This window comes from Aricia agestis, chromosome 11, assembly GCF_905147365.1.
Source record: "Aricia agestis chromosome 11, ilAriAges1.1, whole genome shotgun sequence".
NCBI classification, from domain to species: Eukaryota; Metazoa; Arthropoda; class Insecta; order Lepidoptera; family Lycaenidae; genus Aricia; species Aricia agestis.
This window is the reverse complement of record NC_056416.1, coordinates 10,680,923-10,705,571: the sequence shown is the minus strand read 5'-3', so window position 1 is coordinate 10,705,571 and position 24,649 is coordinate 10,680,923. Positions and strand designations below refer to the sequence as shown.

Below are 24,649 nucleotides of genomic sequence, written 5' to 3'. Positions count from 1 at the left end.
TGTTACAGGGACAACGGAAATATATTTAATACTTACTTTTATACTATACATATATTTAAGATTTTTATTATATCATACACATAATATTTAATACACATCCAGACCCGGGAACATTGAAAACTTTTTGTTTTGTCGGCGGGATTCGAACCCGCGACCCCCGGCTTAAGCTGCCACACACTCAACCAATTGAGCCACAGAGGTCGTCAAAGTTGTTAGATGTATATTAACGAGGCATCAATATTTTTTTTACTGAATAAGTGTTAAGGTCTCATTTGTATTGGTCTAATTTATTATGTGATCCAATACACTCAAGCGACTACAGTTACAAATTGTTATTGGCAGACTCGAAGCGACTGAGACTTATTACCTTGCTGCAGCGACACCCTGATGATTTACATAAAATATGTTTTATAATCTGCCATATTGATGCTTTGCTACGTCGAACGCCACGTTTTAATGGCGCAAAGGAAAGGAGATGACGTGGGATAGTAAATGCTGCACCGTCTTATCACACGTCAACCTAACGCAAATGCTTATAGTGTTAAACGTTTACATTGTTACCCAACTAACAATCAATTTAGCAATAAAATAAGCGCCATAACAGCTGCTTATTAGTTCAGTTAAACACCAATAACCTTTAAATACGGCCTAAAAATAGCGAAAGAGCCTTAATACGGCCTAAAAAATAGCGATAGAGCGCTCTATACCTCTCTTATATTTAGAACAAATTAGTTTACGTAGCAAAGTATACTTTGTTACGTACCGGAGCAATATAACCTCTTCCTAATTCTGTTTCCTCATGGTTCTTTTCCTCGCAGGTGGAGGGCGGCGGGCGCGGCGCGCGGCGCGGGTGATGCCGGTGCGCAAGGGGCTGCTGGCGCCCCAGAACACCTTCCTCGACACCATCGCCACGCGCTTCGATGGCACACGTGAGTTTCCGATATTATTTCTTTGGTCAAAATACCCAGAAGTATAAAATTATAGCCTGGTAGTCAAGGTGTTGTTTTAGTTGCTACTAAAGGCAGTGCGATGAAGACTGTGTAGTTTAAGATCTGACATAATGGAGTTGGACGACTTTTGTAATAACCTAATGTTTGCGAAGTCATGCGAGGGTTTCTGAGTCATGGACAGTCCGGTAGCGGTCATGTAACGCTGTCTTTTGTGCTAATATCCCATTTAACATACTAAGCAAAAATATTAAAGACATGTTGGCATTTAATTCATTTAACTTATATAGGCCAATGGCCATATTTATAAATGTAGCTAGCTATTTATATTATATTTAAGCGAAGCAAAAGACTGTTTAAAGTGCTTTATTTTATCAAATGCTTTATGCGAGTATTACATCGCTCCACGCCGGAAACAGAGAAATGCTTTCGACGAGAGCTCTGAAGTGTTCCAGCGTATTTGCGTGAGATTTGCATGTGGTTTAGTCGTGATAAATGTAAGCAATCAACATGAATTGTAACTGCTAAAAGGAAATGGAATAATAAATGAAGAGAAAATTAAACTAAAACATTGTGTCTTTTGTCACTTTTGTGCTGCTGAAATGAATGAAGTATCCAATGACGACCTCTATGGCTCAGTTTTTTTTTTTTATGAAAGAAGGGGAGTTCACAGCTGCTGTGAACCCAGAACCGTCCGAGGGCGCAGATAAAAAAAATATAGTGAAGTGACTACTGAGAGACCCCCCCCCCCCCAAATTTCAGGCTGCGACCGCGCCTGAACTGAACTGCGTTATTATCACTATTATTCATTTAGAAACATACATGTATTGCAGTATATCTGTCAAACGACAAATTAAAATGATCATTAGCTAGTGCGACTTCACAATGAAATTCAGATAGTCAAGTACTACTCATACTGTGCAGGTGTATGTGCCTTTGACAAAATACAGGTGAATGCATACCGCTCGTTATATCACGCTCGTTATAATGGTTAAGAGCTGTTAAAGTGTTATTAGAATCAGAAAATAGTCAATTAATTATGACAATAATCAAGATAAATGTACATTAATTTCAATTATGAAATTAATATTAATTAAGAAGCATAGTTATCGTCTTCTGCACCCTAACTTGCGAAACCTGTTCTCGCATCTTTACTGCCAAGATTGGGTATATCAGCCATCCCCCAAGCGGGTCGCGATGCGCTGTGTATTCCAGTGCATCGCGACGCAAACGCAGAGGAATGGCCTAGACAAGCCTTAGTAGGGTCTCTGTTTGGCCTGAGGGGCAACTAAACGCCCCCATACAGACGTGTCTGCCAACGACCAGGCAGACGCCCGCTGATAGAACTGCGGTGGCCCCACATTTCCCGTGGATCTGTGATCTGTCAGTAGCGGCGCAGAAAGGAACACTCCATCGGTCGCAGCGAGTCCCACATACCCCGGTTGTCCTCCCCAGCACTGCCGGGGATGCATAATGGCATTTCCCGACCCAAAAAAAATGTATATCAGCCATATTAGAGCAAAACATAGTGATATTATGCACACACACACACGGCTAGGTAGATTATATATCGTCTTCCGCAGAGGCTGTCCTGCAAAGCCTCTGCAAAGCTCTATGAATTTTTAAACAAAAAAAAATAGTTTTATATTTGTTTGTGACTTAAGTGCTAGTTTCCCGTGACATTTTGTATATCCAATCATAGTGCGCGAAAATGTCGTGATATACGAAACAATACACGTACGCGTCGCCTATTGGCTAATTATTCCTAGGATAGGGGATCCTAGAATATTGTAACTTTGCGCGAGAATACATTTTTTGATACGCTAAGACTATACGTTGTTATTATTTCAAAATTCACAAAATTCACCATAGGCCTTAGTAGTTCTAGTTTTTTCGAGCCTGTATATGTAGCTAAACACACGCCGCTACAATATTATTTTTAGCAATATTCCGCGAAATAAACCTCAACCTTTAAGTAAATGAGTGAGTGTACGCATAGGCATGCGTACAGCACCTCCCTCCTCCCACACTGCCTATGCGTACACTCGCATGCTCTACGCACACTCTACGAACAACGTCCGTCAAGTGACGTCCGGACTTGACGGACGTTGTTCGTAGAGTCCACATCCTTAGGATGCTCCGGTGTTGGGGCGAAACGCGCGTCGAGGTTTTCAACCTGCATGGTGGTGAGGGGCCTTGTACGGATTTGCCAACATTATTGCTTGTGTGGTGGTGGTGTTTGCAGGTTCTTGCATGCGAGTGTACGCATAGGCAGTGTGAGAGAGGAGGGAGGACTGTACGCATGTCTATGCGTACACTCACTCATTTACTTAAAGTTTGAGGTTTATTTCGCGGAATATTGCTAAAAATAATATAAAACTAAATTTTAAGCTATGGATTTCCGCAAAGTAACGCCTGATTCTATTAACTAATTTTTAAACAAATATTATTTATCTTTAACGTAATTCAGATTTTAATTGTTTTGTTATCACTAATAGAGTAGTAACTATTTAGTAAGCTGTAACTTAGGCACTTAAACTTTTTCTATGTGTTAAAAAGTGAAATCAGCAAATTAAGATCATGAGCAGCCACTAGGTAAAATACAGAAGAGGACTGCTAATCTATCATTTATCTGGTTTCTAAGATTTTTTGACAGTGTGTCGTTCACTAGCTCTTTTGATTAACTAGCAAAACATTGACCAATCATAAACACGGTTGAATATATTATAGTCCTGACAAGAGACATCAGAAAACAGGTATCAATATAACGTTTACCTATTATTCCAACATATGTTTATTCAATGTTCATTGTGCATGACTTGTCAATATCTTATGAATATGAAAATTTACATTTCTTTGGAACAGTCGAAATTGATAAGCGTAATAAAATGGTTCCTCTCAGCCATTGTTTGTTTACATTTTCCGTTTCACAATACGACGGCGTTCCCCGCGCTTGTTCAGACTAATTGAGTTCCTATCAGTGTACACAGTGCTTTCAGAGTTGTTTTACAGCTGAGACCTTTATTTCAACGATATAAGGTTTAATTTTATAGAAACGACAGTAAAATAATACCACAGACAATCCCAGTCATGTAGGACGGCTCTACTTGGGGCTCTACTGTACTGTTATTTTATTCAATTTATTAATACAAATAAAATGTAAGTAATTCTAATCCAGAGCCAATAAAATCGGAAAATAGTCTTTATAGCTTTATATCAAATGACTGTTTTTGAACGATGGTAACGCGGATATTTTATGTAAAATCAAAGCAAATTATTTTTTGAAAACTCAGTGAAACCAGGCTTCCATTAAATATTTTTATTAATTATTATATCCATAATTCCTGTACTAATAAAATAAATACGAAATATGTCTGTCTGTCTGTTACCTCTTCACGCTAAAGCTGCTGACATTTTAGTCCCGGGATAGGACATAATATTATGATACTATTATAAATATTATACCGCGAGAAGACCACCTACACCTTGAGGGTGGAGCGTCTGCACTCTCGCCACAAAGTGAATTTCGGTTCCTTTGTGCTGAGAATGCCGACTCAAGTTTTATCCATCTTCGAGGTGGAGGAGTTCTGGCCCGCCGGTGTAGTTTACCGGAGGTTCCGGGGGAGGCTCCCGAACGAAGCGCGCATCACGTCTCCGAAAGAGACTTTACGTGATAAAGTGTAGTGTGATTGTGTGTTTGAATGTGTAAAAAATATATATTAGGATACAATAATTATTGTTGTCTGATTGCCATAACGCAAGTTTTTACTTAGCATGGGATTAGATGACGTGATGTACGCTACCTAGCTTTTATACTAACATGTATATTATTCAAGTATGTTTAATAACGCCTCCGTGGTCTAGTGGTTAGAACGTCGCTCTCTACTCCGGAGGTCGTGGGTTCGAATCCCGCGTTGGAAACATGTTATTTCCAAGTTTGGTTAGGACAATGCAGGATGATCACCTGATTGTCTGACAAGTAAGATGATCCATGCGTCGGATGGGCATGTAAAAAAGTCGGTCCTGCGCCTGATCTCTCGCCAGTCGTGTCGGTCTTCCGTCCCACTGGGTTATGAGAGTAAAAGGAATAGAGAGTGCTCTTGTGTACTGCGCACACACTTGGGCACTATAAAATTACTCCTGTGTACCTGGCCTGGTTTCAATGAAACCGGCCACCGTCACCGAAACCGGTGTGGGGAGTATTATTATGTTTAATAACAAAATTGAATTTGGATATTTATCCCGGAAGAATCAACGGTGTTCACGCAATAAACGACATTTTGGCGCAACAAGTTGCGGGGGTCATCTAGTTAATAACATTAATGAAGTTACGAGTTCCAGTTTGAGTTTTATTATGAACAAGTTCTTGTCCCAGAAAATTGTTCATATAAAAATAAATCACGTCACAGAACGACTGAAAAGGAAAACACTTATTCCAAATCAACGTAAGGCCTTTCTCCTCATACGGTCATTCGCAGTTAGCTTGGACAAGTTAATTATCACCTGAAAAAAGTCGGACTGAAATTTGAGTTTTCGTGTACTGGAATTTTCTTCCTTTTATTTCAAGTGTTGTGTGCTGGAATTCGACTGCGAATCCGTAAAAAGAATTAATAAAAGAAATTGACTTTGAGAGCGATGAAAAATTTGTACATGGATTTTTATATACCTAACTGCACTAACATGGGCACCATATAAAAAGCGTCTATCTACGAAAGAAATAGGTAAGTGACAGAGGAAATCTGTCACTATACCCTCGTTTGTCCACAAATCTGTCAGCATTTGTGAACAAACAGGGTCAAGACTGCTAAGTTAAGGTAAAACGACTAAGTAACTTTTTAAATAATATTATATTTATACCGGGCACTTAAACGGCTGCGTAAACCTAATATAAGAGGGACGAAAATTAAGTGCTACGTTTACAAACATTTAAACAATTAGATCTGAAAGTTTTAATGAAATGAGACAGTCCGAGATACTCGTATTAATCTTATTCAGGGCTAGGGTTGCCAGATGTCCGGTATTTAAGCGTACAGTCCGGTATTTTCGAGGCCTGTCCGGTAAAAAATAAACGGTCATACCGGACAGAACAATGTCCGGTATTTTGAGAAAAGTCGGTGTTACTGGTACCTAGCCTACCTAGGTGATTTTAATTTTTTTAGAAGCTCCTACATTAGTATATGGCGACCACAATTTTATGACCGTAATTATAATATAAAAAACTTTATTTTTGCGACCTACCATACAACCCCCCCCCTGGCTGTCCGGTATTTTTTCGTGACTCACCTGGCAACCCTATTCAGGGCCCTTTAATTGGACTTGCGAGGGTAATTAGAAGCGAGACCTGCAGGGCTATCACGTTAAAATAGCGATCAACCCACTGGCAATAATCGCGCGAGCGATTGCTGGGTGCCATGAATGTCACAAACAATGGTGTCATGTATAGTGATCGATTGCAATCGTATTGTATTGGCTGATACGTGATACGAGATGCGATTTTGGAGCAATTATCGCGAAATAGTTGCTATCGCATTGCTCTCGCAAGATACGTGATACGGGGGCCGTTTGATGCCTAACCTATCGTTAACTTTAAACATTACTAGGAATTACTAAAGTTGATGTAGAGAGTTAATTTATCTCATAAAGGTTACGAACGTTCATACTAATGTTATAAATGCAAAAGTGTATCTACTGTCTGTTACCTTTTATACGTGGGAGAGCCATGCTTTGGCACGAATGGGCCGGCTCGACCGGAGAAATACCACGTTCTCACAGAAAACCGTCGTGAAACAGCGCTAGCGCTGTTTCACACCGAGTGAGTGAGTTTACCGGAGGCCCCTACCCTATTCCCTTCCCTACCCTCCCCTATTCTCTTCCCTTCCCATCCCTACCCTCCCCTATAACCCTATTCCCTCTTAAAAGGCCGGCAACGCACCTGCAACTCTTTTGATGCTACGAGTGTCCATGGGCGACGGAAGTTGCTTTCCATTAGGTGACTCGTTTGCTCGTTTTCCCCCTTATTTCATTAAAAAAAATCACGCTGAACTGATTTTGATGAAATTTGATATAAAGGTACTTTGAGTTCCGGGAAAGGACATGGGATACTTGTTATCCCGGAAAAATGTACGGTTCCCGCGCGATAAACGAATTGTTGCGACGGAGTTGAGAGCGTCATCTAGTATACTGGACTACTGCGCGAATTTTATTATTTCCTTTTGGATATAAAATATTTTTTGTTAAAAGTATTCATCTAGTAGAAGAAGCTTTTAAACTACCTGATACATGAATGTAATTTTTTAGCGTCAAGAACTAAAGATACCATATTATGATACTACCGTATGAGTCCCAGAAATAGACAAGAAAATTTTCATGATAGAACTATTACAGTAGTTCTATCATGAAAAATGTACGGCTTTTGCAAGATTTCGGTACTATACGTATTTTTTTAAATTCACGATACCGTAAAAAATATCATCAAAACTCAATAAGCAATGATAGATAACGAATGCATTTCTATAGATCCATTGTCAAGTTATGAAAAACTTCGACAGAAAAGTTTCAATGTAGGTAAGCGAGGCTTCTTTTATTAGACCTTAATAGCAGAAATCCAACAAATCATAGCGAACCAGCGTTTTTTCTTGTAGCTGCTGTAAATTGTCTCTGGTCTTGTCGTATTTATTTCATTTTTAATTTCCGTAGAATTGGTTTTCATTTAAAGATAATATTATTATTATAGCTAGCAAGATCGTGCCTGCAACTTCATACTTCTTTTATGGCGCGGGGCTTATAAAATATAAAAAATCCTTAAAATTCTATCAAAATCAGTTTAGCTTTAATCCATCAATCCCCAAGCGGCAGCCGGCTGCCGCATAACAATTGAAAATCTGTTTTGAAAGTCATTTAAAAAGGAGACTAAATAGTTGAAGAGTATACGAAGAGTAGATGAAAATTTGAATGTCGTGGACGAAAATTATTAATAGGCAAACCCACAAAAACCTAATTAACCCATCAATCCCCAAGGGGCAGCCGACTGTCGCATAACAATAATTGAAAATCTATTGTGTCTGCGATACCCACGATGGAGGTGCTTCCATCAAACAAGATAGAGTTATACAACAGATTCGGTATACGTTGACTTTATTTTAGATACGGTTCTCCGTTTATTTTGGAATTTACATACGTATGGGGAACAATGGGTTCCATCCACATATATTCAGTATTGCGAGATATGTCAACTCTCTTCTGTTGATTCTGATAAAAATGTTAATAGACTTATTACCATAATAGAAATGTACTGAGAAATATCATATAATATAGACTTATTATGAAAATATGGAAATCTATCGGTTGTATCACGGGGACTGCTCAGAGGAATTGCTCGGGATCACACCTCCTGCAACTTTTAGCCGCCGTTCCACGAGAAAAATGAACCATTTTCCCGTTTGATCCTTTGCCCCCTAATTTTATAAAAATGTAAACTATTTCAGTCAACGATTTCGTATTTAACTCAGACAAAAAACCATGTTTTGTAGTTTTAAAAGGCTGAACGCTTGATTGTCTGACAAAAAAATATTGTATGCATCGGATGGGCATTTAAAAAAATCTGTCTTGCGCCTGATCTATTCCACGTTTAAACGAACAGAGAGTGTTACCATGTATTGTACACACTTGGGCACTCAAAATGAATCTAACCACTCCGCAATGAAACCGCTCACCGTCACCGAACTTGGAACTATTAATCACTACGTATGCAAATGAAGGGTTTTCCATCTCGACTATTGTCTATGACGGAACAGCGCCTACACAATCTCTTCAATTTGGAACATTGCGAACGTTGTGCATAGACCTGCCAGGGCTTGGCAGCTCGCCAGCGAGTGTGCATCTGAACTTAAACTAGTGCAGGTGTTACATTACTGTGCATTGACACCTTATAGTCTGGCATAAAAGTAAAGAAATTAAAAAGTGGCAACAGCGTAGTGTGTTAAGTGGTAAGCTCTGTTGTTTTTCTATTTTTTTTTCTTTATTTCTCTCACATTTAGGCAAAGTAAGACTGCCACTCATATTCTTAATTTTTTGTAGTTTTATATTTTATTTTTTTGTTATATTGATTTATTGCTAGCCTTAAAAAAATATTTTGTGATGTCACACCTTTGGTCCCAGCAGAAAACCAGTGCAGCAGACTTATAGTCGCTGCTAATGCTGAGCTGGGTCCAGTTTTGACGTCACACAATTTAATATTATTGTATTTTTTTGTATTCTTTATTTCTTTGTGTATTTTTGTAGTAATGATAAATTGTGTTGTGTGATTGTCAAAATAAACTTATTCTTATTCTAGTGTCATCCCTTTTTTCTTAGATTGATTTGAAAGGGATGACACTACGATTTTGCCACTTTTTAATTTCTTCACTTTTATGCCAGACTAATTGTAACAATTCGACGGTTATAATATCATGGTATGGTATGGTATGGTATGGTATGGTATGGTATGGTATGGTATGGTATGGTATGGTATGGTATGGTATGGTATGGTATGGTATGGTATGGTATGGTATGGTATGGTATGGTATGGTATTGTATGGTATGGAATCGGTAATAGTAAAATAAAAATAGTTCTTAATTAAATGGATTTTTACTAGTTCGCGTAGAAAAAAAAAAAGATATTAATATAAAATCTCACCGAAATACTTCGGTTGGTTAAAATAATAATAATAATAATAATATCTATGGACGCTTCACACCACGTCAGTCTGGCCCCGTGCTAAGTACCTAAAGGAATTGTGTTACAGGTACCAGACAACGGAAATATATTTAATACTTTTATATTATACATATATTTAAGATTTTTATTATATCATACACATATTTAATACACATCCAGACCCGGGAACTTTGAAAACTCTTTGTTCCGTCGGCGGGATTCGAACCCGCGACCTCCGGCTTGAGCTACCGACGCGCTCACCACTGAGCCACGGAGGTCGTCTAATAAAAATGGTTTTTATCTATACAAAAAACTGTAACTATGTAATATGTATTATTAACTTAGATATAATATAACTATACTTTACTTATTTAAGTTTTATTTCAAAGTTACTTATACATATTTTAAGCGTGTTCGTGTCTAAGCACCGTGCTATAATTACGTCAGCAATTTCAAACGCATACAATACAACGCGACGTAATTTCGGCATGGTGTGTCATCGGTAATTGAAAATACATTACAGGCGGAATCATGCCGAAAATCCGCCGCGGAACTTCGGCATGGTGTGATTAGACTTATACTTATACTAAACATCATGAAAGTTTAAAATCATCTATTAAGTGTTAAAAGTGACCAAAACCATCCCTTTACGTAATAAAGCATGATTTTTTATATTTAAAAATATTTCCGCGCCATAGAGGCAGAAATTGTGAACTATAAAAAAAAATATATTAAAAACATTGTATTAACCAATTTCATGGAAATAAAGACTTACATACAAGTAAGTCTTTATTTCCATGAAATTGTACTTACGATAAAGATGGTTGTCTTAGGTTAAGTTGTATTAGTAACTTTATCACGACGTAACAATATTTTTATGAGAGGAAGTGACTATTGTAAAGTTTCCGAGATCTTACGTAGCCCTTGTTCGCCTTGAAAGATACTCGCCTCCAGAGTAAGTCCATTCAATCATACTCAGGCCCATCAGCCAACACCTTTTCTTTATCGCTTCTTTATAGAATCGCCGATCAAAGTGTATGGAATTGACAATAAACGTTCGATAATATGAAGTTGACGTTCGACTTGTCTAATTTTAAGTCCATACATTTTTATCGGCGATTCTATAAAGAAGCGATAAATAAAAGGTCTTGGCTACAGGTTCTGCTCTTTTGTCATAAATCGTACTCTATCATGGTCCTAAGAATCTCCGTTCAAGCTTTAAGCTTAAAAGTTTTTACTTCTAATATATTAACTACGGATTTTAAAATACGGGTGAACTTGTTTAGTTTAGGAAATGTATTTTTACTAAAAAATACATTTCGTAGTGAAAGCTTGAAAGTCCTAAAACTAAACTAGTGCCCCCGAATTGTTAACTCCAGTTAATTCAGATAAAAGATTAGGTTAGTAAGATCAAGTTAGTAATCAAAACTAATTTGCAATATAAATAACGAATCTAATAAATGGTTTACTACAGTAATTTCATTAGGAGAAATGTATTTTTTATTCCCACCGTTTCTTATTTAGTAGCCGCTGGTTATAGCGACCAATAAAACAAGTTTAGTTTTATTTTCCGCTTTATGCTACCACTTCTACTAATAACTGAAAGCATGAGTGGTAGAAGTGGGTAACTAACGATTTGAAAATTGTCGTTTTTGTATAAAATATGGAAGCTTTAGGACCGGGAAAATGATTTGAAGTCAAAAAATGTGGATGTTATGATAGCTAGGAAGCGTTGCCAGACGTCCCGATTTTGGCGGGACGTCCCGATTTTTAAACCAAAATTCAATGTCCCGCGCGGGACAGATTCAGTCCTGCTTTTCTGGGATAAGAGTGTGGGAGATAGAGGGGTGGATTTTCTATGGCTACTTTTGCTGTCTACAGTCAGTTAAAAACGTAATTTTAAGTCATGTTATAAAAAGATAAAAATTCGATTCATACTTCTTTTACTATGTCCCGCTTTTGACGGAAGAGCTTTTTCCACTCAAAAAGTTTCAAAGTCCCGACGTGGCAGAAAAAAAAACTGGCAATTCGCTGCGCCAGGTATATGATGAAGAAGTAGGTAAGTTATAAGGTTTGTTCAAAGAATAAGGGAAAAGTGAGTAATAGTCCTTACGTTATAAAATGTTAGTTACCCACTTTATCTACTCTTGTCTTCAACTTTAGTCCATTATTCGTATAGTAAAAGTTGGTAGGCAAAGTGAGTGGCCGTGGAATGGACAAAGTTTAGATTTTAAACTCCTCTGGTAAACTATAACCGCATAGTTTCAGAATCAATTTGTCGTGTAATAGCTTGGACAGGTGTAGTTTGCCTCTCTATTTGACACTTAAATGATGTTAAGCTATTTAATTGTGAAGGCGAAGCTAGCTTGTAAAATTTCTTTAGTCGCTTTACATTTTTTTTTATCGCCATCTATGGGCGTTTTCACACTGCGACGATAACGACACGACACGATAGACGATACCACAGAATAGATAAGGGCCACCGCATATATACAATTTCAAGTTGTGCGAGAGCAAGCGAGATGTCACTATCAGTAACACGTGGTAAAAAGAGACGTGTGATACAGCAGAACTCTTTTTTTGACGTCCAGTCGGCACGTATCGGCAAGTTGACAATTTAATCTCTTAGAATTTATGTTCAATCATGCTTGAGTAAGTGTGTACGTACACATATTTTTACACACAGAGCCCACAGACGGCCCCGAATTACATAATAAAAAAATATTAGTATGGAAGTATGGATAATGGATATATATTATTATTACCTTTTTATCTGGATCTTTTCATTAAAATTTATCTGGATAATATCGAAGTTTAATATATGCAAGGTATGATCAATGACTTTTTACGCATTTTAACAGGCATGTCGCTAGGCTAGCAACACCGTTACCAACTAAATCTAAAAGTCTGCGGCTGGTAGCGTACACGATGAAGTTGTCCAATTAAATTGTGACACTACGCAATTTAGGAAAATTTTATACGTGGGAGAGCCATGCTTCGGCACGAATGGGCCGGCTCGACCGGAGAAATACCGGCGTGAAACAGCGCTTGCGCTGTGTTTCGCCTAGTGAGTGAGTTTACCGGAGGCCCAATCCCCTACCCTATTCCCTTCCCTACCTTCCCCTATTCCCTTCCCATCCCTACCCTCCCCTATTACCCTATTCCCTCTTAAAAGGCCGGCAACGCACCTGCAGCTCTTCTGATGCTGCGAGTGTCCATGGGCGACGGGAGTTGCTTTCCATCAGGTGACCCGTTTGTTCGTTTGCCCCCTTATTTCATAAAAAAATAATTTAGTTTGTACAATAGTCGGCCCACTTGAAATTGTATATGTGCGGTGGGCGGGGTGGCCCTTAGGTATCTATTCTGTGGTATCGTCTATCGTGTCGTGTCGTTATCGTCGCAGTGTGAAAACGCCCATTGGCCCATGATGGACATAATAATGTTATGTCCATCATGGGCCAATGGGCGTTTATTTTATATTTTTAGTATTATATTATAATATGTATATGCGATTCGAACATGAAGAGGCTATGCTGTCCCACTAAGTGCTAGGGAAATACCTCCCCCAAAGTTGTCCACTTCTCTTGATCTACGCCACCGTAGGCCAACCTAGCTCGCATGTATTTAAATAATAATATTATATAGCTAATCGTGCCGCGTACCGTGCAAATGCTTATACTCACTCTTAAGAGGATACCACTGCGGCTAGAGAAATGAAAAAAAAGTACGTGTAATATCTATAGCTGTCTCCCTTACCTCAAGCCTATGCCGCAGAACGCGATAGAGACAACTGCAGAAAATCCAGAAAATCAACTATTCGTTGTCCCCTGATTCCTTCTCCAAAACTTAACCGATTTAAGTACTTTTTTCATTAAATATTAAAAAAAGGCTTGAGCTGTGTTCCTATGTTTTGCTTTTTTTGTATAATCTATCCAAATCTGTTTTCTGGACGTTTGAACACAGTGGAAAATCTGGCCATTTTTTTGGGTTTTTGAACGTTCATATCTTATTTAATAATTAAATTATGAAAAAAAAGAAAACATAGGGACATTGTATTAGTGGCCGTAGATATTCAGGAAAAAAATTATAACTCTACTAGCATTATCCAGGGAGGAAACAGGGGACAACGTTTGTATGGAAAAAATGGCGGTGTGGAATCCTCTTAATTGCCCATTATCCTAACTGTGTGATCATGATTGCAATCATGGTTATCCTTAAAGTGGAGAGCAGTCCATGCAAAATTAGATCACGTCAAGGTGAAAACTCCCGCCTCGTTTGGGGTTTCTCGAAATTATGTACTGTGGTTACGTACCGGGAAAATGTACGAAATAACAAAGAAAATACGTTACCGACCGCAACTCAAACACGTCGCCGTATACGCCGTTTCATCATTCATTCCTTTGATCCTCATTTTAATGCGTTTTTCATTACGGAACTAAAGTGTACGGTTTCTTTGTAAAATAAATAATATGAGTTTTCTAAACTTGAAAGCGGTTCAAACGACGTTTTTCCTGTTAGTGTATGTTACTATAATAATAATTATTGTTTTTGTTTGGATGTCTGTGAAATTCATATTTTTGAAGTTTTGGCTCTATTGGGCAAACACATTTTTATCCCGAAAAAGTTGAACACTATAATAACTATAGGGTTTTCCTTCAAAAGCTTGTATGTAATGAAGTTATTAAGAGATTTTAAACATGTTTCAAACAAGCATAGATATTTTCTTTTAAAAAATATACATACCTAGCGATTTCTAAAACTACTAACGATAGAAAACCGGCCAAGTGTGTGTCGGGCCACGTGCAATATAGGGTTCCGTAGTACGAGTATCGCTAGTTTTTGATAATTTTTTAAATGGTCAATGAATTACATATTATTATTTATAACATGTTTTACACTACTAACAACATCATCATTTTTTTTTTTTATGAAATAAGGATTCAAACGAGCAAACGGGTCACCTGATGGAGAGCAACTTCCGTCGCCCATGGACACTCGCAGCATCAGAAGAGCTGCATGTGCGTTGCCGGCCTTTTAAGAGGGAATAGGGTAATAGGGGAGGGTAGGGAAGGGAAGGGAGTAGGGGAGGGTAGGAAAGGGAATAGGGTAGGGGATTGGGCCTCCGGTAAACTTACTCACTCGGCGAAACACAGCGCAAGCGCTGGTATTTATCCGGTCGAGCCGGCACATTCGTGCCGAAGCATGGCTCTCCCACGTATAAAATCATTGTTACGTTTAAAGGAATTTGAACGAAAAGTTCCTTTATACTTTTCTGAATACATTATTTTAGTTGATCGACTATTACTCAATAACTTATGAAGTCTTCTTAGCCGTGATAATTTTCCTTTTAAATTCAGTACTTATATTTCATTCTCCCGTGATTTTTTTCACATTTTCAGAAGCAACCATTTAGCTGGTAGAAGGGGGGGACACTAGTCGACTCTAACGATGTTTTCCACTTTAAAACTTAACAGTCCGTATACGAAATTTTGAAGAAAACGACAGAAATAATCTATATAGATAAAATTCTATCCAATTCGAGAAAAAAGAAAAAAAAAAGAAATTGTGCCAAAAAACACGATTCAAGACAACCTAAATCTCACATTATATTACTCGCCGTAAGGCAGCCTCAAGGCTGCAAATATCAATATTTAGGTTGTTTTGAATCGTGTTTTTTGGCACAATTTGCTTTTCTTTTTTTTTTTCTTTTTTCTCGAATTGGATAGAATTTTATCTATAGATTATTTCTGTCGTTTTATTTTTATGAATTACAGCTCCAAGTTGCAGAAATTAACAGCAATTCTTTGCCCATTTTCTCTAAAATTTTGCCGAGTTACATATTTTTTTACTCCAACACACACTACAATCCATAAACAGGTGATATTCTAAACCTTTTACAGCAAAAATCACAAAACTGTCGCGGGTTTGAGTTGGATTATTTAAAAATACTTAAAAAAAAAAACAAAAATCTAGCTCTAACATTAGATTATAATTGAAATGATCTTACATGTTGTGCATTAAAACTTAAAGAAATACTGTATTTTAACTGTTAAATCACGTCTGTTAAATCAGCGAAATCGGCAAAATTTCGTATACGGACTCTTAATATTTCACAAATGGATCCCTAAATCGGAAAATGATCTAAGAATACTCACACGGTGGGGTAGATGAGAAAAAAATCATCCCCGCATTGATGTGTAGGGGAGGTACCGCAAAAAATGTTTTTTTTTTAGATTTTATATACTACTTTGTCGGCATCATTAAAATGTGCATCCACGCCGAATTACGGCTTTGTAGGCCCTATATAGTCTCTGAGCAAAACCGCGGACAGACAGACGGACGGACGGACAGACCGAAACTGTAAGGGTTCCTTGCTGACTACGGAACCCTAAGAACGCTTATCGATTATGTTATAATGACAATTTTACGGCACTTAAAAAGATTTAATGATAAATGTAATAAAATAAAGATTTTGTCAAAACTTCCATACATTTTTTGTCAAACACTTCATTAAAGTAAAGTTAAGGTTAATCATTAAATGTCTCTAAGTGCGGCCGTTACCCTCCATTTGTTGTACAAAAAGTGGTCGCGAAGTAAATTTAATAAATGTCGCTATACCTAGGGTGGACAAAGGCACTGTTACGGTACTTATAAAGTTATAAAGTTTCAAGTGTTGTTTATTAACTTTACTTACTTTTATAGCTCAGTCGCAAACTTCCGTTACGTCGTTTGAATCCCTTAGATACCGACTGAAACATTTATTTCTATTGAAACAATCGGGGATACTGAATATTAGACGTACTTAATCAAAATTTGCTCGTGGTATTACAGATAGCTAAATAGCTACTTCATTACGAGTAGCATTAAAAAGGTAAGCGCATTAAAACTTTTTTTTTTGTTTTAGCTAAAAATTTATATATATATAACTAGATGTCCCGGCAAACATTGTTTTGCCACATTAAGTATTTTGCCCATATTATTTAATTGAACTGACTTAATAAGTATGTCACCCAGTGACGGATTAGCCCTTAATCAAATTAAGCAATTGCCTAGGGCATCACGTCTGAGGGGGCACCAGAAGAGTAAAGGTTCAAAGACCGATTCTAGTTCAGATACGGATAGGGGGACCCACAGGCATGGATTGCTTAGGGCATCAAGTAGTCTTAATCCGTCACTGATGTCACCATGGCAACGTCCATCGCTATCCCGTCGCGACGCACAAACAATGGTCGCCGTCAGTCTCGAGTTGTAATAATTTACTATTATTTATTCAACAAATGCACTTTTCAATATAAAAAGTAGCCAGTAGCCGATTCTCAGACCTACTGAATATGCATATAAATTTGGTAAAAATCAGTAAAGCCTTTTCGGAGGAGTACGGTAACTAACATTGTGACAAGGGATTTTTATATGTAAGATTGACCAAATTATTATATTTAGGCTGGCCGAATTCACGCGTTTTCCGTATTTGATTTCGAAATTCATTTTCCATATTCGGAAATCCGAATGCATGGAATCAATAGAAAATACTACACTCGTTCTCTTTTTTCCGAACGGGTCATATTCCGCACGTTCGTTTCGAGTGCAAGCCAGCGCGTTCGCGATTAAAGTAAAGCGAACGTTAGCGCTAGTCTCACGAAATTCCAAATCTAAATTCCACATTAGGAAATCAAATAGTCTTAGGCCGGCCGCAAATTGTCCGATCTTTTTTAAATTTACAAAACAATATTATGGTTATAACTGATTATTCTTGCCAGAAAATAATGAATCATAAAAGTGGGACCAATCGCCAGATGATAAAATGTTAAAAAATCATATCTGGTCATTGGGCCCACTGGGCCTAAAAACCTTGGGACGAAACGCCAGAGTACTCATCCGATCGACGTCATCTGACACATAATGTCAGATGCCTGCCGGAATGCACTCTGCTCATATATTTTGTATCTGACGTCCGGTCCGGTTGAGTTGTCAGATGCCGTCTATCGGATGGCAGACATTTTTAATTGCGTTCCGGCGGGCGTCTGACATTATGTGTCAGATGACTCAGATGACGTCGATCGGATGTCAGTTCAAATGTTTCTGACGGATCGCGCTCTCTTACATTTTGTACTGAGCCGAGTGAGCTCGAACTCGCCGGAAGGAAATTTCGGATAGTGTGCGGTGTGGCTTAAGAATTTATTTATATAATTTCAAAACAGACATTCTACCATATATAACGTATCGGATATCGCTTTCATTGGCAAGAATATTGCAAGTTCAGTTCCGTCCCTTGTCAAAGTGAAGTCATGTTAGATGTCACGCGTCATCAGGAATTATTGTCGCAAGTTCCTGGAGGGACCTAACTAGTTTACACGAAATGTCAAACTTCACAAGTAGGTTATAATTAGACGTATTCTCTCATCTCTGAGGAATTTCTAAGCTAAGTGACCTTTATATTTAAGCAAATGCCTGCACAAGGTACTAAAGTTTGTACAATTATATTTTGTAGATATTACGTCGTGGTTTACAAATAAAGTCTTTGAATCTTACATGCCTATAATAGTGGTCATCTGAGGAAAAGGTATGAAATTAAAGGTAGGAATTAATAGTATTCTTGAGATTCTGCGGCGCGGTATTTTCCAAAACGAAATGAAGCAAAAATGTGGCAACTGGCAAGTGACTTACGGAAGAAGAAAGAGAGTTTGATCTCTGATTATATATAATCAGAGATCAAACTCTCATAGATCAACTCATGATTAAATATAATCCTCCGGCCATAACGCCTCCGTGGTCTAGTGGTATAGAGCGCGACTCTTGACTCGGAGGTCGTGGGGTCGATTCCCGCGTTGGAAACATGTCATTTCCAAGTTTGGTTAGGACAATACAGGCTGACAGACAAGTAAGATGATCCATGCGTCGGATGGGCATGTAAGTCCTGCGCCTGATCTCTCGCCGGTCGTGTCGGTCTTCCGTCCCACTGGGTTATGAGAGTAAAGGAATAGAGAGTGCTCTTGTGTATTGCGCACACACTTGGGCACTATAAAATTACTCCTCCGTAGCTGGCCTGGTTTCAATGAAACCGGCCACCGTCACCGAAACCGGTGTGGGAGCTATTATTATTTATTGTAGGCATAATCGGAATTGGTTTTAATGAACACTTGCCAGTCACCGAAATCGATGTAGAAAGCTATAACTTTATACTAAGTACTCATACTTTTTTCACAGAAAACTTCTTCTACGGCGTTTGGCACTTTTTGGGTTGATCAGAAAAAGTTAAGCTCGCTGTTTCGTTAACACCTGCCGGCAGTCTCGGAGTGCAATTGTTTGCTTTTTCTCGAATTAAGGATGTTAAAACACTAGATAACGCCGGTAAAGAAACGCTCAGTTGCGCAAAAATTCGTTATCGCGCGAGTGTCGTAAGTTTTTCCGGGACTCAAAGTATCTCCATACCAAATTTCAGCAAAATCGGTTTAGCGGTTCGAGTGTGAAGAGGTAACAGACAGACTTTCACATTTATATAATACGAGCTTTTGCCCGCGGCTTCGCTCGCGTTAAGAAGTATTATTATATACAAACTTTCATCCCCTATTTGAACCCCTTGGGGTTGGAATTTATCAAAATCCTTTCTTAACGGATGCATATGTCGTAACATCTACCTGCATGCCAAATTTCAGCCCGATCCGTCCAGTGGTTTGGGCTGTGCGTTGATAGATCACTATGTCAATCAGTCAGTCACCTTTGAGTTTTATATATACAGATTTATATAATACAAGCTTTTGCCCGCGGCTTCGCTCTAGTTAAGAAGTATTATTATATACAAACTTTCTTCCCCTATTTGAACCCCTTGGGGTTGGAATTAATCAAAACCCTTTCCTAGCGGATGACGGAGGACGTCATAACATCAACCTGCATGCCAAATTTCAGCCCGATCCGTCCAGTGGTTTGGGCTGTGAGTTGATAAATCACTATGTCAATTAGTATGGACTATGGATTGTTTGGAAGCTAAAAATATTTTTATTAAGATTTAACATCGGGGAGAATACGATAGCCCACGCAAAACAGGTAGATTAATATAATCCCTTATAAATAATGTTGAAAAGACTGTAATGAATATAAAGGGTAGAAAAACATTCTTCGTTTATATTTTCCCTTTTTTCGTTTATTTTACAAGATTCCGCCGAAGGCCACGTGATACTGTTATCACTTTGGAATATTATACAGGGTGTAACAAAAATAAGTGATAATACTTTAGGGTTTGTACGTGTTCCTTGTAGAGAGTTCATTGTGAAAGTAGCATCTCTGAAATACAAAAATGTATATTATATTGTTTTACAAACTGGGGATTTTAGACAAGACGTTATCTTTCATTAGCGCTTTTGATTGGTCTCAGTCAAAACATCAATCAATCAGCAACACTCGTGTCTAAACACACTAGGCCGAAAATACGCCGCCGAAGTTCGGTATGATTACGACTGCAGTGTATTTTAAATTACCGATGACACACCATGCCGAAATCACGTCGCGTTATATTGTATGCGTAGCGCATTGCAGGCGTAATCATGTTGAACTTCGGCCGCGTATTTTCGGCCTAGTATGTTTAGACCTACAAATAATAAAAACTAAGGGAGAGTCAGGGCCGGAACACATAAACACGATACGGCGTCTACGTTCTGGACGTTTGAATTTTTTACGTCAATTTTGAGCTAAGATAAGTAAAAAAAAATAGGATTTTGGCGCGATCTCGGCAACGCGGAAAACGTATGGTCAAGGTCGTTTGCTAAGGAGATGGCCTTAAGAGGATACACCAGGGGCTAGAGAAATGAAGAAAAAGTACGTGTAATATCTATAGCTGACTCCCTTACCTCAAGCCTATACCGCAGAACGCGATAGAGACAACTGCAGAAAATCAACGATTCCTTGTCCCCTGATGCCTTCTCCAAAACTTAACCGATTTAAGTACTTTTTTCATTAAAGATTAAAGAAAGGCTTGAGCTGTGTTCCTATGTTTTATTTATTTTTTTGTATAATCTAGCCAAATCTGTTTTCTGGATGTTTGAACACAGCGGAAAAATGTGGCCATTTTTTTGGGTTTTTGAACGTTCATATCTTATTTAATAATTAAATTATGAAAAAAAAGAAAACATAAGGACATTGTATTAGTGGCCGTAAATATTCAGGAAAAAAATTATAACTCTACTAGCATTATCCAGGGAGGAAACAGGGGACAACGTTTGTATGGAAAAAAGGGCGGTGTGGACTCCTCTTAAGGCTTAAAGTAAAATTATGTAAAGCAAGGTAAAATTAACGCATGCTATATGGGTTTGCACGTTGTTTGCGATGCGCCAAGACTATCTGCACTCTAGACGTAAGCGAGACTAACCATACAGTTTTATTTACACCGTTCAAGTGGTCAGCTGGCGCCAGCAGATTGCAGTCCAGTGCAATGAACTCGGAATCAGCACGGGTGCAGTCCACGTAATACAGCTATTCTAGTAATCTACACATACCGTTGACCTAGTTATCAATAATATCAAAAATTTTAATTATACTAACCGATATCCATACTAACATTATAAATGCGAAAGTACGCCTATCTGTATCTTCACGCCTAAACCGCTGAATTGATTTCACTGAAATTTTGTATGGATCTACTTTGCGTCCTGGGATACTTTTTTTTATTAGCCTATAGTGTCCCACTGCTGGGCAAAGGCCTCCCCCAGGATCTCCCACTGTTCTCACTCCTGCGACACCGATAGCCAGCCTGGCTGGTATGCCTCCAGCTCGTCACGCCACCTTTTTCTAGGCTGGCCTCGGCGGCGGCGTCCGTCTTCGGGTGCCCACTCTGTTGAAACCCGTCACTTCGGTCGGGATGCATGCACGAGACCCGCCCACTCCTACTTCAGCTTGGCCGCCTTGACACCTACGTCTTTGATGCCCGTTTATGATGTATGTATATTGTATTACTTATTATCCCTGAAAAATGTACTGTTCCCGCGCGATAAACTCGATGTCCCCAAACTGCCGTGCATTGCAATTTGCACCATGTAAAAAACTAATGTAATAACTATGAACAAGACGCAAAGTGGGAAGGATCTCCTTCAAGGACTCCTACAAGCCTCTATCAAATTCTTAACTAAATCTGCATTAAAATCCCTGATCAATTATTTTCATTTAAAAACCAACCCTGGAAATAGCCTAGAACAGGGGTTCCCAAACTGTGCGCCGCGTCGCCCTGGTGCCCCGGAAAAGGCAAGAGGGCCGCCGCCGTGAGTCGATCCTCCATTCACAAATATTATAATATTAAATAAAATTATAATATTATTATTTATGTAAAGCAGATAGATCATGATTAAATATATTATTTTGTTTTTTATAATTGACCTCATTTACCTGCTTAACCTAACTTTAATCATTAAAGAAAGATGTTTAGTGTTTACTTAGGTATAATATAACTTTTTGTAATAGCTAGGTAAAGTAGCGCCCTACTTTACGTGACAAAATATTGTGACGTGTAACTGCGCCGCAGGCTGAAAAAGATTGGGAAATCCTGGCCTAGGAGTTATGAAGTAACCTAAAATAGAAGTTACAATGACTAAAGTAGTCAAAACTCTTCTCTTTGGAAATATCTCATCAGAAAAAAGTTTCAATCAATGAATTATAGGTCGCAACAGAACAAAGAAAATTACTTATTGGCATGAGATCACAGTAATCGGTATTTTTAAATTTCTAAATATAAAAGAACATCAAATAACGCAGCGAGTGTAATTGGTATACAATTCGGTTTTATGGACTTATTTCTAAACACGTCTGGTTAAAATCGGAATGATATGTAGAGTCTAGTAAATACCGAATGTTTACTGCGGATAACTGTAGATAGGCTTGCTTATCCTTATATACCGGGTGTAATAAAACAAAGCCGTAATAGATTAGGATGTGTATGTCTTTTTTTTTATGAAATAAGGGGACAAACGAGCAAACGGGTCACCTGATGGAAAGCAACTACCGTCGCCCATGGACACTTGCAGCATCGGAAGAGCTGCAGGTGCGTTGCCGGCCTTTTAAGAGGGAACAGGGTAATAGGGGAGGGTAGGGATGAAAAGGGAAGGGAAGTGGGGAGGTTAGGGGATTAGGCTTCCGGTAAACTCACTCACTCGGCGAAATACAGCGCAAGCGCTGTTTCACGCCGGTTTTTTGTGAGAACGTGGTATTTCTCCGGTCGAGCCGGCCCATTCGTGCCGAAGCATGGCTCTCCTTTATATGAAGTTTACTGTGAAAGTAGCAGCACTTAAAGAGAATTTTTGTGATATGTATGAGCAAGCGCGGCGCAGCGTCATGAATTTGACCGAAAAAACATTTAAAAAGTTACTCTTTCAACACTGCTACTTTCACAGTCAACTCTATCTAACAACATGAGACTAATACACACCCTAAAGTATTATCATTTTGTTTTTTTACATTCTGTATAACTAAAGTTACCCTATACAGGCAGAATTAAAAATGGCATGGGATATATTATTAGTTATTTTATCCTATTTTACCAAAATCTTAGCAAATTACTTTGTTTTTATATTATCTACTACGGAATATCCATTCAACTATTGATTGACTTCTAGTCATCAAGAAAATATCCTACTATCTAAGACAAAATATTTAAAGCATATAAATTAATTAAATTTATAATGAGATAGCTGTACAATAAATAAGAATGGATTGAAAACCCATAAACGTTAAATATATACCCAGGTTTATTTTCCTTCGTATATTTATTTCGACATACGAACTCTTTAGTAAACACTTTTGAATGGAATTTTCGTTCTCAGAACCAATCTCCCTCGATCCCCGGTCTTCGCTAAGTAAGCACACATCTTACACTTGACTACATAAGAAATATCTAGACAGGTTTTCTCGTTTCGTTAAAACATTTTTAGATAAATGAATATCAGAAATTTTAGAAATTAGTAACCATCGTACTATTCTCTCTATTTTTTCAAGTTTTCAGTTTTTCAAACGATGCTCTCTACAATACACGATGTATTGTAGAGAGCATCGTTTGAAAAACTGAAATCCATACTAGTTAAATAGACTGCCTACCAGTAGCGGCGTTGGTGGGTGACGCTGGGCGACCGCCCTGCCTGCCTAGCATACGCCAACGAGATATCTCACTCTCGAGATAATTAAAAACTACTCGTCTCATAATGTCAAAATCTCGACGTTATCTCGAAAATACTCTATAAAAATGTGTTATTTCGATGATAGATCTACATGAGAAAAAATGTTTGTCATGATAGGGTCAATAGAGATGAAGAGACAAGCCATCAAACATCGAGAAAACATGTAGAGTGAGATATCTCGTTGGCGTATGCTAAACAGGCAGGGCGCCAGATATAAAGACGCGCTGAATGCAAACAAAAAGGGGTGCCAAATTTTTTCAGCACTATCAGCATCTCGGGCGCCGACAAAATCTCGACCAGCCTGCCTAGCATACGCCAACGAGATATCTCACTCTACATATTTTCTCGATGTTTGATGGTTTGTCTCTTTATCTCTATTGACCCTAGCATGACAAACATTTTTTCTCGCGTAGATCTATCATCGAAAAAACATATTTTATAGAGTTTTGTCGAGTTATTGTCGAGATTTTGACATTATGAGACGAGTAGTTTTTAATTATCTCGAGAGTGAGATATCTCGTTGGCGTATGCTAGGCAGGCAGGGCGTTGGTAGTACTAAAATCGACCCTGGTGCCTACCATTTCTTCAAGCTTAAATTGCTGCATTGTTTTAGATGAAACTTAAGGAGAAACCCACTTTGGATCCCAGGAAAGAAGATGCCTGATTTTGCGGACTACGTCTAGTTTTAAAACTTCATTTATTTCTTCGCTTAAATCGTATTTTAAATTTGTATTTTACTTTAAACGAAAAATTTAAAGTTTCCGATTAAAATTACCCACAAAAGCAGCCAGCACGTAAAAGTACGTAACGAAGATTTTAAATTTAAATTTTTTACTCATTACTAAGCACTAAGCTAA

At 38.2% G+C, this 24,649-nt stretch overlaps 1 protein-coding gene across 6 annotated transcripts in view; it reads left to right on the top strand.

Annotated features, from left to right (window-relative positions):
* The first annotated feature begins 822 nt into the window (after positions 1 to 822).
* LOC121731522 (potassium voltage-gated channel subfamily H member 8) overlaps positions 823 to 24,649 on the top strand; it is a 107,624-nt gene continuing 83,797 nt past the window's right edge. For all 6 annotated transcript variants that reach the window (XM_042120981.1, XM_042120980.1, XM_042120979.1 and 3 more), the window contains exon 1: positions 823 to 929. In XM_042120981.1, the coding sequence (XP_041976915.1) occupies positions 854 to 929 (76 nt within the window). In that variant the 5' untranslated portion in view covers positions 823 to 853. The remainder of the gene's footprint in view (positions 930 to 24,649) is intronic.